Raw genomic sequence first — 15,629 nt, 5'->3', positions numbered from 1 at the left:
AAGGTAAGTTAAATTTCGTACAAATAAAACTTCCAAAAATATTTTGCAAACTCTGGCATATGGCTATTATACAGTATGTACAAATAAAATATCAGAATGGTTAAATTTTATTGCTTTTTTTTTATTATTTGGTTAAGGAATTACACAGTAGTGTATAAAAGGGCGCGGGAAGCAGCAAGAAGTGAGTGTTTGCTTCTTGCCCTCTCTAAAGCCAAGGTTGGTTGGTTTTGTTTTGTTTTTAAATACTGCATTTTCAAACGTCACATCAAAAGCATTTTGGTATTGGGTGACATCACCATTACCCGAACAGGATAGAAGAGCAACAGGAAAGAAGCCTAGGAAATGGATAACAGGGTTCCATTTTGTACATTCCTTTGCTGATTCATACTTCCAGAATACAATTATTGATAAAACATCCAGTCTAAAGTTATATAAAAGTCAACAACTGCAAACCAACTTCCACATAAACTGATGTTTCAGCGAGGTGGGCAGCTTCACTAATCATGCAAAAAACTCTTAACAAGTTCAGAGATATTCGTGAGCAAAATCACCCAATTTGGCTCTGATACAGCCTGCAAGTGAGAATCCCCTCTTCAAAAGTCATTTTTCTATGTTCCAGAAGGTTACAACTATACTCTGTGTTTAGATCCACTACTACAAACAGATCTTTAAGTTCCTCTACAGTAAGGAATTCTCACTTACAAACCGGGTCTCAGTACAGAATGACAATGCCATTGCACGTGCCTACCCTGCTTTTTACATCCTTCTTTTGGCAAGGACACAAAAAATAAAGGTACCAAGAAGTGACCACGGTCCCAATAGTCAGGAAACAGCTCACAAATCTACTCTTGGCCTTCCCACCTGCTCCACAACCTGGAGTGTAGCAGTGCATTGCTGAAGCACGAATTGTTCAGGAGCTACTCAGCAGGCTGCACTGTAGGCTTTTACCTCTTAAGCATCTGATAAAGCTATTCAATATGTTCATTAAAAAAAATAAATAGACAGGCTCATCTCACAAAATATAATCTGGATGCAGCACAGCAAAGCTCAAAGAATGCTGAAGTGAAAACCCAAGCACTTGGCAGGTTAATTGCTCCTGTAGGCTTATGATATAAAAACACTTTCAGCTCTTCCCTTTAAAAATACATCCTGCTATCGATGGGCATGACTTACCCCTCCTGCTTTCCTCTGACTGAGGCCAAACTCATTCGTGGATTTACTTAGTCAAAATCAGAAATTCAGCTGAAGCTCTTAACCACCCATTTCAGGCTCAGTCTCTCATTATAAACCACTTACTACCAACACAGCCCCTGACACAAACTTCCCCTTAAATATGCATAATTTACTCTATCTCAAATATTTACAAGCAGAAGCAGCCCATCTTTACAAGACAGATTTCCTTCTGCTCTACATAAAGTGCAGCTCTCTAATTTAAGGCAAATTTCAGTGAAATATAAAACCATAGTTTTATTTTAGTATGTACACATTTTAAATTAAAACCAAGAACTCCTTTGAAAAGGAAAGAATGAGAGGAAAATGTTTCCAAGTTTGGGAATTTTCTGGATTTTAACACAGTCCCAATATTATGTCCTATGGACATATAAACTTGTAAATTTCTCTTCAATAAATGCAAATGAAAAAAAGAGGTGGCAATGTGTACAGTAATTTAGCTCCAAAGATCAGTAAAACACTGGGAAAGTGCAGACGTAGTTTTTCACGTCCTGTAGCTTCCTTTAGCTACAGTAACATCCACCAATATCAAATTTCTAAATATATATCCTATACACCTAATGCTAATCTCAGTTCTTTTAGTGTGTATTTCTCATCTCCATCTGTGTCAAATTCCTTAAAGCTCTGTGACTCTTGGGTTATGGAGCCAAGCAACTTTTGAAGATCTTCGTATGAGAGTTTCCCATCAGCCTCTTCAGGTGCTTTTTCAAACAAATTCTGAAGATCTGCAAAAAGAACAAGGATTGAGAAGTAGCTCCTTTAAGTACACAGGAATATCCTTTAAGCTGCTTTCCCAGTTTTACAGCACTCTGTCTCACTACCCAGTAATTAAGTACAGCATCCCTGAGTGTGGAGTTTGCCTCCTGTGTTGTCACAAGCTGTTGGTAACAGTTTAGGAGAAAAAAGCGTGAACATTTCTGGATTAAATTACACTAAATCTGAAAAAAAGTAATCCCTATTTCTGGCAACAACTAGCAGCCCATTTTACAACCACTAACTGCATACAGATGCAGTTATCCTCCTCAAAAGCAAGCTCTGAATGACTGTTGCTATACCAACAGTGCAGATGATATAAAGGGAAAAGTGTCTATGCACTTCGTGATGCAAAGAGTTGCCCTTTCAGTAGCTGAAGAGACTGAACAGCAAGATCCAGAAACCATTCATCTGACCAGGCAGTGTTCTCTTAAAAAAATAAATAGAGAAAGGAAAAACGACACAGAACACACACATTCATGTCTACTTCTTTTTCCTTCAAGCCCACCAATTCTGCCCTTGACTTCTCTCCTCATTGTACTCAAAACAATTATAATTCACTTATAATGCACACTCCTGCTTAAATCTCAGTTTCTTCCTTTTTACATGCTACTCTTTCAGTTATTTTGTTGGGGTTTTTTTAATTACTTTTTTATTAAAGCCCATAGTTGTCAAGCTTTAAAAATTGACCTCACTTTTCCCAGAATGCTTATACTTATCATCTCCTAAACATTTATATGAAATACTCAGAAAAAAAGGTCACCCTAGAAAGGACATACCTTCGATGCTGGAAATTCCTGGTAAGGACAGATGGCTCAGCTGCCCATTACTCTCTGTGTTGTCATCAGCTGACCTTGAAGTCAGCCTTGAAAGGTCTGTGGGCTTTGCTGTAGTACTTGGACTACTTTCAACTGTTACAAAACAATTTCTATTAGTCTTACTAATTCCACAGACTTACAGTTAGCAAAACCAAACAAAAATGCAATACAACTGAATTTATATATTTTTTTTGCAACACAGATGCTGTATGGGATAGGAATGCTGCAAAATTATTTCAGAATACAGAAGTGTTGTCCCCTTTTACCAATAACTGAAAGAAGAATTTTAGAACACGGCCTTAATCTTTCATTCTGTACTAGGAGATGTGTAATTGTAAACTCCCATACAAAGAATGACTTGGAAGTGTTTTCTGCTTCCTACTCTGAGGGTGCTGAGGAAGCTTTATTAAGCAAATTACATCTGGTCCCCTGGGTTGTTTTCATCTTATCAATATAAATATTCCCCAACAGCAAGGTCTAAACTTCCAAGCTCCTGCCTGGAATGAACAAGCAGCACAGTTCTATTGTAATGAAGTATTTTAAAATCTGATGTTCAACACTACCTGGATGTATACAGCAGAAATGCAGAACTGAAGTCAGCAGAGACACAGACCTTTTCTCTATGTTACACTTAGATTTTCAACAAGCAAAACCAAGTGTTACTGGGTATAAAGTTCTCCAAGTTAATCGCTGCATGCCTTCAAACACAAGCTACTGATGTGAATCCTGCCATACATATGGAAAATCACCTTCAAGCTTCTGGAGTCATATACAATTTTCTGTACCACTTTAACTGAAATGACCTTCATCAAAATCTTTAGGAATGGTCTAAATTATCCACCTTCATTAGTTATCCTTTGAGTTACACAAGCAAGTACTACTACAAGACATTCTTACCATTCTTTGTCGTCTCAATGGGTCTGTCATTTTCTGGCTTGCCTGTGAGAGCACTGATCAGCTGAAGCTTCTCTTTTAGTTTTGATACCTGAGAATCTCTAGTTCCTGCTTCCTACATATGTAGAGGAAAAAAAAATCTTAAAAAATACCCCTTCAATAGAGGCAGACAATCAGGAAAGGTAGTAATTTAAAATATGCAAGCAATTTTGAGTGACTGATCCAGGTTGATCAAGTTCAAAATAATAAACAAGATTTTAAACCAAAAACAAACAAACAAACAAAAATCAATGGAAAGATGATAGGAATAAATTCACATACAACAGAATCAGTACCTCAACCTGAAAAACAGACAACTATTTTGTAGACACCAATTTCAAAAGAATCTGACATTTAGTTCCTATATTCCCTATAGAAATGGACAAGACACCAAAAAACCATAATATGAAACAATCAAACATACTTGGAGTGAACATTTATACATGAATTGAATGTCTCAAAATTCTTTCAGCTGTATGGAAGGACACTACAGCAGCTCTGCTGTACTGTCCCACATGTTAGTCAGAATGGCAAGACTTCAAACTATTACAACTTTTCTTCAATTGACTCCCTGTCCCCAAAAGGGGCTGAGTAAGCTCTCCTAGTCTGGACTTTTAAAAAGCTTGATCAGAGCAGATTCTTTGCAGACCTTTGCTCAATTAAGGTTCATTTCAAACATGATTAGAAAGACAATTACACGCTCTACTAATCCAGTGTAATTTGTATTTGCTTACTTTACCTTCAGTTCTGTATTCGACTGAGTTTCACTATCTAGTTGATCTTCACTTTCCACTTTTAGAGAGGTAGTTGCATCATTCCCCTGCAGAAAAAGAACAGAGCAGAGTTTACTCATGTGCTTTTTATTTTCTACACAGGGTTTATTTCCTTCAAATTTGGCAGGCATGAAATAGGAAAAAACCAGGGCAAATACCTGCTAGAATAAACATGAAGTTATAAAAATGGGTTATGTAATTTACCACAGCAACGTCAGCACCTTCCTTTATTGCTAAATATACAGAACATATTCTCACTGACTGGCCCCAGTATGGCATACAGAAGGCAGTGGAAGAATTTATTAACATATCTACGGGTTTTTTTGTTGTTTTCTTTTTTTTTTTTTTAGAATATAAGCACTGTTGAACAATGCAGAATCCCACCCAGTCCTGAGTGGTCTTAACAGACCTATGCCAAAGTGATTCCTAAAACATAGTTCAGTTTGTGAATCCTGCTCCATAAAGCAATCACCCAAGTCTTAAATGTCACAGTGTTTTGGACATTTTTCTGTAGAATCTGCAGGGAAGAAATGAGATACTGCTTCAGAGACACTCTTAATGTTGGTTATCTGTTCAGAAATACAGAACGAATTCCAGCCTTTCCTAACGAAATCCTCAGTACCTCAGGTCTCATTCTGACATTTTCTTTAGTTAGGTCTGAAAAGCCGTATCTGTAGTGTAAGGAAGATATTAAAACTACCTCAGCCATCAAATACTTACCACGCTGGTAGACAAATTCTCTCTTTTGTCCAGATTATTCGCAACAAGGGGAGAGTTTTCCAACAGCGTAACCTTCCGGCTGAGGTTGCCAATGGCTGAATCCACATTTAGAAGCCTGATGTCATTCAGCTTTCGGTACCCCACCACGGTGTTATTTAGCTCTTCCAGAGCTGCATGCAGTGCCTGGCTTTCCTGAAATATAAACCCAGCACGTGTCAGTTCACTCGGCCTCGGCAGCACTCCTGCTATTACCAACACGACTGACCCAGTTTAGCCGGGCAGGCTTCAGGCTGGCTCTCCACCCACACCGATGAAAACATCCAGCTGGAAGTTTCCAGAAAGTTACTCCGACTTGCAAAGCTCGAAACTGAGATTCTTCCTCAGGTTGCAACCTTCCCCGGGGTTGCAACCTTCTTCCCTAGCAACCTATTTGTTGCTAATGTAATCACTTCAGCTGTGCCAGTGGACACAGAAAGCCTATTCATCTCATTTTCCAGGTCAAGCTTTGTAAGCACACCAACTGTCTTTCCCCAGAAAACATATACTGAGCATATTTATACACAAGATTGATTTTTGAGGAAGATATTGACTGTATTAAATGTAAGCAAGTGCAGTCATTCCCTTCCAACCCATTCAGCTAAACGCCCACACATTAACCTTTTTTTTGTTGATGAATTACTACTTTCCACACCTCATTACATTGAAGGTGACTCAATACAGGCCACTCCCAAATTTGCTCAGATTGGCAAGTACCTGCCATAACACCCACTCCATGAGCCTTTAACTCATTTCCATTTACATTAGCAAAGTACACCTACATTCTGTCAGATATCAGTTTCAGTCTTTTTACTTCTCACTCAGAACACACACAAAAAAAATACTCTTAGACCAGGGCACTTTCCTGTTTGCACATACACAGGAACAAACTACAGCAAAATTATTTTATGCTTTGTTTTGAAGAATGCTATTTATATTGCTTGATAAAAACCATACATTTTGCAGATTACAGTACTGTGAAACACACAGGTAAGTGACATATCCATGACACTTGTATCAAAATTCCTTATGCGAGGGAAAAAAATACCTTTTTGCAATTTTCTGTCTGATTTCTCTCAATCCTTGGCACAACAGTGGAGGGAAGTGAAGGCATCTGTTTTAATTCCTTCTAAGGAAAGAAGCAGAAAATTATGTTACCAAATGCCTGTAAATAAGCTTTTAATAACTGGCAGACTGTTGCTAAGGATGTTTTGCTACAATTATAGTCATTCATGTCTGTTGTGCATGCAGTATTTTAACTAGGCTAATAAGAGTTTTCTCTTTCAAACACATAAGGTCCAAATTTATTTTTATTAAACACTACTAATTAGCTCTTCTCCATTTAATGAAGTATTATGATACACATTTTCTGCCATACACGCTGCCATATCTGCAATGTTTTTGTAGAACCCAGTGACTGAATCAAGCTTTATTATGTGCCTAATTTAGATTTTATCTGGAAGAATTAAAGTAAGGCTGTATTGCAGTTTAGCTGAAAATCTGTAATTATTGGCTCAGTTTGTTAACCTCCAGTGAGAGGTCAGTATAAATACAGCAAGTAGTTTTCAGTAAGGACAGTCAGTAATTTCAGCTGTATATGCATTTTTAATTCAACCAAAAAACTCTATCTCAATTTTCTGACCATCCTCAAGCCTACAACAGTGCAGTTACCATAAGCAGTACCCTGCAAAGTTTCCCAAGGCTCCACATCTGAGGAGTAGGAAGCAAAAATATGCAGGATAAGAAGCGCAGTAGGGAACAAAAATTCTGGCTACAGAGAAATAACATCCTTGGTACCACTTAATAGATGATACACAGGGATTAGAAGATTAGCTAATTAATGTGCCAACCTACTGAAACCTCAGAAGTATTTTGAAGGCTTAAGGAGAACTCCACACAGTTCTTTAGCTTTCTTCATATTAGTCAGGTAACCATTAAAACAGTGTTAAATCAGTACATTTTCTTACCACATCATTCTGAAGTATTTCTATGGATTTCTTGTATTCTTCAATAGCTGTCTGTATATTTTCAACATCGTGAGCCACACTGGTAAGAGTGCTACCTATGGTCGCTACAGTCTGCAATAAAGAAGATGACAGAAATCTCAGCCTTCCTCAAACTGCACTGTCCCAAAATTCCAATCTGCTAAACACAATGTTTTGTTAGTGAAACTGCAGGCAGACTGCCACAAAAATATGCACGTGATCTTGAAGAATTAACAACTTTCTTTGCACTCAAAACTGCAAATCACTTAGGTTGGAAAGGACCTCTTAAGATTGAGTCCAACCATTAAACCAGCACTGTCAAGTCCACCACTAAACAACGACTCCAAGTTCCTATCCATGCACTCTAAATACCTCCAGGGAGGCGACTCAATGCAACATGTTTCAGTGTTTGACAACCCTTTTGGTGAAAAAATTTTTCCCATTATCCAATTTAAATCTCCCCTGGCACAGCTTGAGGCCATTTCCTCTTGTTTTATCACTTGTTACTTGGGGTAAGAGAACCCCCCCACACTTTGCTGCAACCTCCTTTCAGGTAATTGTAGAGAGCAGTAAACTCCCCCCTGAGCCTTCTTTTCTCCAGGTTGAGCCCCCCCAGCTCCCTCAGCTGCTCCTCATCAGACTTGTGCTCCAGACCCTTCACCAGCTCTGTTGCCCTTCTCTGGACACGCTCCAGCACCTCAATGTCTTTCTTGGTAGTGAGAGGCCCAGAACTGGACAAAGGATTTGAGATTTGGCCTCACCAATGCTGAATACAGAGGGACAATCACTGCCCTGGTCCTGCTGGCCACACTATTGCTGATATAACAAGCCTTAAGACTTCTGTTAGGACACAATGAACACCCAGCATGCCTGTAGCAGCAAATAAGAAGCTTAGGAAACAGCTTTGTGCTCCTCCCAGAAAAAAAGAAATCCTGGCAGCCCAATCAGCCAACCCACACTTAATTGCTTTGCATATCACTAGCTTGTTGATTACACATTAATTTTGTAGGGATAGGAAATGAGACATGGAAACCCATAATGCCACAAAGCTCACATTAGGCCTTAGCCAAATATAAATGTTTATTGCTAAACAAACAGAAATGCCATGGAAGAGCTGGCAAGTATCAACAAGCCATTCTTTTTACCAAAATAAACAGGACAGTTCTTGGTCAAGAATGCTCAGCTAAGGCACATGGTAAGACATTGTATTAACAGAGAGCAATCCATTTTCCTTTCCAATTAAAAAAGCTAAACAAACAACCTATTTGTAAACAGAGTTATAAAACCACAGACAGACACTTCCATGTGTCTTAAACAATATTAAGATTAGCAACTTGAAGTAAACAGAAAGATCAGCTCCAAGGTAAAGATGTGACAACATAATACAAACAAATGCATCTCCAAAGGGGATAAATAAGGCCTTCAAATTTTTTACCTGCCATATATTATCACAGGACCATACAATATCAAGAATATGAAATCAAATTTTAAGAACAAGGGAAGCAAATATTCCTTGCACACAAATCAGGTAGCTCCTGCTGTCACTGCTGTCCCCAAGAGCCCAGCTGCAGATTAGCAGCACAGAACACATTTAGTGATAGCTACATTTACAGTGCTTACCTTCTGAAGTTTCTCTACTGTGAGAGGAAGAGAAATCAGATCAGCAGCAGACTTTATGTTGTTTTTGAGATGATTTACTGTTGAGGTCAATAGTGATACCTAAAACCAAAAAGGAATACTTAGAGTTAGGCAACATAATCCTGATTCTGACCTTCCCCAATACTAGTGACCTAATGTGTAACATTAAAACATAAGGTAATACAAAAATACATATGCACACACACAAAAAACCTCTCTCTCCAGAAATCCTGCCTAGGCTACATTAAAATATTCTGCTTCTTGCAAAAGAGCAAGTTTTTATTTAATTTTTTTTAAGCTGAATGAAAGCCATAGAAGCCCTTTCTTTTCAATAAGGTACCCTCTGCCAATTTTACACTCATCCTCTTACAGAGAGGCTGTTGCCCAAGAAAGACTTAAAGACTGTGCAAGAAATCCCTACATGGAGGAAACAGTCATCCACTTTTGTATTTAGCAATCAAACCTGCCTGGCAAAACCCAGTGAAGTCACGCAACTTCTCTAGTCAAGTGACGGGCAAAGAAGTTGCACAGATCACCCAAACCTTCTGCTGCAGAAGGGGAACAGTGACAACCCATGCACAGCAGGTTAGCTCAGTTTCTGTCACCTGATTGTCCCTGACAGCAAGTTATTTAATGCATCTTCGTGATTACTTATTCATTCCAATCTAGAGGTTGTCAGATAAATTAAAAACTGCACGCTAATCATTCATCACTAATTCTCTCATGTCAAGATCAATTTGTAGCAATCAGTAGTCAAAATGAAGAGAAATAATTTCTTCTCACATTTGACAACACAAAGGTGGAGTGGATAAAATCCACTTTCTTCTGGTTAAAAAAGAAAAAGTTGTTTTGCAAGCTGAGGAAATGAGATAGATTTTAATTTTGCACTAGGTCAATGCAGATCAGCTGGCATGCAGACTCTAGTTCCACAGCTGTAAATATTGGCTGAGATTATTCCCAGCAGCACATCCCAAAAATTCATGGGAAAAACCCCAGTAACTAAATTCTGAACCCCAAAAGATCTGGCTCAGACTGAACCAGACCCCAAAGTAACTTGAGGGCCTGCAAGAACCACGTGCAAATATCTTTAACATCCAGGTGCAGATAAGAGCGTTTTAAAAGTTCCACGAAGGATAAAGCAGATTATCAGATGCCAAAGAAAGCAAATCAAGCTTTCAGATACACTTATTAAGCACTTAACCACCACACAGGACTGAAGAAAAACCAATCTGAGCAAGCACCTCAGTACTCCTAAAAATTAAACCCAGAGCACCCGTGTCAAGGAGGGTTCCCCACACACACCTCCTGACACCATTCACTGTGAGCAGCTCTGAACCTTTACCCTCTGGGGCAAAAATTTCAGGAAGAGCCTTGCTAGATGCTTCATTTGAAGGGTGAGTTAATAGATCAGCTCTATTAAGGAAATAGCTCTCTGGTAAGTGGCTTAGTTCTAGCAGTGTCAACAGTGCCAAGATTTACACCAGCTCAGAGTCTCAGTGTGTGTCAGCAGATTTTATATTCACCAGTTCTTCACTTGTAGCAACAGGAGCTTGCACTGAGCCAGGTAACTCTTACAAAACACTCTCAGAAATTGGAAATGTCAAATCTCTCATCATAAACATCACAACTATTTGGCAGGAAAATTAAGAACTGCACAGTTCTGAGGTTTAAATTCTGCCTCAAGTTTTTGCACCAGTTACGCAATTTCTCCTCTTTGTGATCAGTCTCCAGCCCAGCTGGATGCTCAAGCTGTTTTCTGCTTGTTTAATAATGAGATTTACACTCTATTTTAACTTTAAAAGCAGAAATTTAGCATAAGGTCACAGCAGTCTGTAGATAAAACCTCAGCACTGCACTCAAAATTAATTTCTGGGAAAAAAAAATTGAAAGGAATATTTTATTATTTTCTACAAGCAAGTACTGATCCCTCTCACCTGTTTACTGATCTCTGTGATATTTATCCAAATTTTATTCAGCCCCAGTTCTCCAGTCTCAATTTGTTCTAGCTGCTTTTGGTTCTGCACCAGATCTTCATTCAGTTTAGGAATTTCTTGGAATGATGTCTTTTGATTAGATTCCACTAAAAGAATGAAAAAATAATTAAATATGTTTAAAAAACAAAACAAAATGTCTGGGTAAACAGTGTTGAAAGGCAGAAAACAAATTACAAACACCAAGATCCACAGCAGTGAAAGAAGGCAATAAGTGTCTATATACGGGTTTATTGCCAATTCAGGATTCAGTGACGTTCAGAGTGACAGCTCTTCTTTGTTTTAAGAGTACCAATATCTGCAGAGAGAACCCAGAGAGACTGTACTAAATTTAACACTTTGCACAGTACTGTCATTCTGGCAGCCCTCAGCAGGTCTTTATTTAGTGCAGTTATTTTGCATTACCTTCACAGGGGAGCATGAAATAGTAATGGGCCTGCAAATAAGAACTGCCCACAGTCCCAGAGCAAAGGAGGCAGGTGACATGAACCTCAGTGCCCTTTCCAAGCCTGAAAGGGGCTGCTGACGATGAAGTAAATTCCAAAGAGATTAACGTGATTACAGTTGCTCTGTCTGACAGAGAGACAACTGAAAAAAATAAGGTATAATCTTATACACTAATGCCTGTTGGTAAACAAATCAGTAAACAAGGTCCTTGGAAATAAAGTCAGTTATTACTGCAGTTAATACCACAGGAAGGGGGAAACGTGCAGCTCAGAGCAGTTCAAGAAAGCCTCAGAAATGCAGCCCTTCCAGATCTGCAGTGACTAAGCTGTTTAGCTGTAAGTGCTATTAGGCAACCCTAAATCCCCCGGCCCGAGAAACAAATGAGCAAAGGTTTTGAGCAGGAGATGAGAGTTCCCCAAAATCCACACCTCCACCCTGTAAGGCAGCACTGGAAACACTCCACAGCAAACTGCCACCATTGAGAGCAGGCTGCCAGGAACAGTGGGACCTATGTGGTATGTGGCTGGCAGCTCCCAGAACAAATTTCCATGCGTGACCCATCCAGTCAAAAGGGGAAGCCTGTGGAGTGCATGCCCAAACACACACAACTGGAAAGCTGTGCACCTTCAAAAAACCCCTTCGCTCCTCTTGAAGCAAGTTCTAAAAGTACTTTCTAAGTTCAGAGTAATCTGAACACCAAAGATCCAAATCACACTTCCAGTTAAATAAGACCTTGAAAAGCGTATTTTAGCCAAAACAGACTGAGAGCTAATTGTGCACTTGACACAAGCAGTTCACATTGAACTTGATATTTCAGAGGCTCTTGTAGACAAATTATTTTCTGTTTTGCCACTCTCACTGTGTACAGAGAGACTCCACAGTTTTTTGCAGTGCTAGGAAGTACCACACGTTCTCAGCATCATTACTAACAAGTGAAGGGAAACACCACATGACTTCCTCCTATTCCAAACACACTGGATGTAAAGATGTCTTGTTTTTAAAAAGCACTCATACTGGACTCAGTTTGTGCAAAGGATGGCAGAACATAACAAATATCATCAGAGGAATCCGTGGGGATTCTTATGGGGAGAAAAAAAAACTGGATGAAGATTCAGAGGAGGAATGTTCCTTTTCCAAACTTGCTGTATGACACATGGATCACGTGCCTTTGTTTCTGTTCACCCACACATCTTACCAATGCACAGTGCTGCCTTTTGGGACCAGGTTGTTCTTGCTGTCTGCTTTTTTATTGTTGTTTTTAAATGCTGTGCCTCATTATGAGGCTCCCATCCAACTTCTAGGCATGCTATTACAGTGGCAAGGAAATCCGACATGTCTATTACCAGACATAGTATTAAATATACAGCTTTTCTGTCAGCTATTAAGAAGAAAACAAGCCCATCTGTAACTGCCAGACAATCTGCTCAGAGAGAACAGCTGCTTTAACAAAGGGGTCTGTGTAAAACAGGAATGATGAAACTCAGCTACACCAAAGCCAACAAATGTCCTCCTGAAAAATTTTTACTGCCAGCACACCCTTAAAGCAGAGCAGCCCACGAAGAGCTGGCTGACCCAGAACACAAAACAGCTACTGCAGAGCTGTGGGTACACTCACAGCCACAAAGCAGCACCTGGAGCTGAAGGTATCCTCCATAACTGGTGGACAGGAATTACAGATAACTTTCAGAGTTCAGTATCAGTTAACATAAAAGCATATCTATCATCAGTTCTTTCTCTCACACCCAGCCAGCCTGTTCCACCTTGGCAGACAACTCCCCACCTCACAGCGGTTACACACCTGAACAGGAACACCTAAACACCAACAGCAAAAAATTTCTGCACACACCTCAACATCTCTTTTACCACAAGCAAAACAAGCCCTTTGCTTACCTCCAGCCTGAGCAGCCTCCTAATTTTGAAACTGATTTCACCAGCCTTATCAGATCATCCTTGTGTCCTGGGCGCTTAAACTCTGAGATGCAGACCAAAGCTGTGGCCCAAAACTCACAGTAACAGTGGTGCTTCTCAGGTAAAACACAGCTATCCAGCTTTCCTGAAGCAGCCAGAGACTATCTGAATGCTTAAAGCTTCACTCTCTTCTGCTCCATTCTCACAGCTCCTTAGCTTATCCTTGCGTTTTTTGATATATATAGGATTTTAAACACCATTAAAATAAGGCACCAAAACATATCTTATGCCCAGAGGTGAGGTACAGAGAACCAAAAGCACACTTTACGTGCCAATCTCACCATTTCTTACACCTCAGCACTACAGAAGTTATTCTATTGAAATCTTAAATGGACAGGGATAACCTGAGACCTAAGAGAAAAACGCCTCACATTAACTCCAATACTTCAAAGTACTAAACATGATGTAACTAAAAGCACGTGCAACCTGATGTAAAAGTTGTACAAGAACAGGTCAATGCAAGCAAGAAAAACATTCAGAGGATACAGAGAGAAAACATAGTATCGAAGCAACATTCAAACTGCAGTAACATCATAGCAAGCATCAGATGACTTTAAAAACGTTCCAGACTTAATTTTTTTAAATTTTTTTTTTTTCATAATTCCCTAGATTGCCTTGACAGGGCTGCTCAGGACTTTTTTAATAGGGTCTTTCCTTGGCAGAGAGCACTCCTAAGACCGAAGTCAGGAATTTTAGAAATGTATGTACAAGCAACTACAGGCCCACCTAGTCCAGTGTCCCTGCTCCTCAGAAGATATAGAGCAGGCAAGAATATATAACATTCACCTCAGATTTGCCAAGCCTCCAAGTGTTCTTGGCTCAGAGGACTCTTAAGTTCAGAGGCAGTTTATCTACTCAGTACTTTCAGACTTTGACCGAGCAATTAAAGCTCTTCATACTGCCCAAAGAAAATGTGAAATAGTGGTTACATTTATACTTACTAGTTCGAAACTTCTCCTTTATTGCATCCAGATCCTCCTTGAGAGCCACCTGCATCCAGACTAAGCCAACACACGCCACCACACAAGCGGCAAGAATGACAAAAGCACATAATGGGTAACAGAACTTGCAGCATCGTAGGTAATCTCCCCTGCATGAAACAAAGTAACAGGCTGTGAATATACAACAGTACCTAGAGAAATTTTATTTTAAATGCTGTTCTAGCAAAGCAAGGGACAGAATTGTAACAGCACACATTTGGGCTGACAAGAGCTAAAAAAGAGCATTTCCAGGAATAAATAAGGCTCTAAAGTGAGGTCAGGGTGGTTACTCTCTGTTCAGTTTATCCTCAGGAGGCACATCTAGCATATTTAAAAGCAGCTGTCAGGTTTCCCTTACTAAAATTTCCTGCTCTGCTCACATAAACTTATGCCAGGCACATCTGCTTGACAGCTTGGAAAACACGCTTCAAAACAGGGTATTACCATAATGTTCCGACAAGTAATATCTTCTAGAGCGTTCCAAATTGCGAAAGCCCAAGTTGCTCTGTGACATGCCTACTTTCGGGTGTTCTTAGGGGCCCATTATCAATGCTGTCACTTAACTGAGAAGCTTATTTATTGGCAAAAAGCACATCACGTCCGTGAGAAAAGCAGCACTGCGCCAGCTCGCAGGACTGTGCCACGTGCTGAACACACACGGGGAACTGAGCTCAACAACATCAGCGCCTGATACCGAGCTGCTCTAAGGACTCGACAAAAAAGAAGAAAACAGCCAGAGGATGGTTTAGTGGAAGGTGTTCCTGCCCATGGCAGGGGGTTGGAACCGGATGATCTCTAAGTTCCCTTCCAACCCAGGGCATTCTGTGATTCGATGATACTTCTATCCCCCAGCCAGGCGACCTGTCGGGCCGGACACACTCAGTGCAGCTCCGGGTGTTCCCTGGCAGCCTCTCACCCACCCCCTTTACCCTCAGCTGCCAACCCGACCCGCTGAGGTCGGAGCAGGACCGGGCCGGGCCGGGGACCCCGCGCCCCCCCGGGACTCACTTTCCGCAGCGGCCCCGCGCCCCCGCGAACTCGTCCTCCTCGGAGCTGGACTCGGAGTCGGAGGCGGGCGGCTCGGTGCGCAGCAGCCGGTGTCCCGAGCCCTTCTTGGCGGGCTTCTTCCTGCGGCCGTCGGCGGCCAGGCCGATGAGGGCGTTCAGCTCCTTCCGCTTCTTCATCCTCTTGTGGGGCGGCGGCGCGGCCGGCGGCTGGCTCCCGCCTCCCTCCTCCTTCTCCCCCTCCGCCGCCGCCGCCGCCAGCGCGCCCCGGCTCGCCAGCCTGCGGCCCGGCGGCGGCTACAGGCGCTCCGCGGGGCCGCGGCTGTTGCTCCCCCGCCGGCCCCGCGGCGGCT

At 40.9% G+C, this 15,629-nt stretch overlaps 1 protein-coding gene across 3 annotated transcripts; it reads right to left on the bottom strand.

The window, feature by feature from the left end:
• Positions 1-89: 89 nt before the first annotated feature.
• On the bottom strand, positions 90-15,503 carry EFCAB14 (EF-hand calcium binding domain 14). 3 transcript variants are annotated; one of them, XM_027683127.1, is made up of 11 exons: positions 15,281-15,503; positions 14,234-14,382; positions 10,821-10,966; positions 8,869-8,967; positions 7,231-7,341; positions 6,312-6,389; positions 5,228-5,419; positions 4,474-4,554; positions 3,699-3,810; positions 2,763-2,894; positions 90-1,955 (listed from the first exon to the last, which is right to left on the bottom strand). In XM_027683127.1, exons 1-11 carry the CDS (start codon positions 15,454-15,456, stop codon positions 1,780-1,782), a joined length of 1,452 nt encoding a protein of 483 aa, XP_027538928.1. In that variant the 5' UTR covers positions 15,457-15,503; the 3' UTR covers positions 90-1,779. The 3 variants fall into 3 exon arrangements, with proteins under 3 accessions (XP_027538928.1, XP_027538927.1, XP_027538929.1); XM_027683126.1 differs by having other exon boundaries at positions 6,312-6,392; positions 15,281-15,501; XM_027683128.1 differs by lacking the exon at positions 2,763-2,894 and having other exon boundaries at positions 6,312-6,392; positions 15,281-15,501.
• Between the last annotated feature and the right edge of the window lie 126 nt (positions 15,504-15,629).

This window comes from Neopelma chrysocephalum, unplaced genomic scaffold (assembly GCF_003984885.1).
Source record: "Neopelma chrysocephalum unplaced genomic scaffold, ASM398488v2 Primary Assembly neopelma1_64, whole genome shotgun sequence".
In the NCBI taxonomy this organism is placed as follows: Eukaryota; Metazoa; Chordata; class Aves; order Passeriformes; family Pipridae; genus Neopelma; species Neopelma chrysocephalum.
This window is presented reverse-complemented; position numbering and strand designations above follow the sequence as displayed.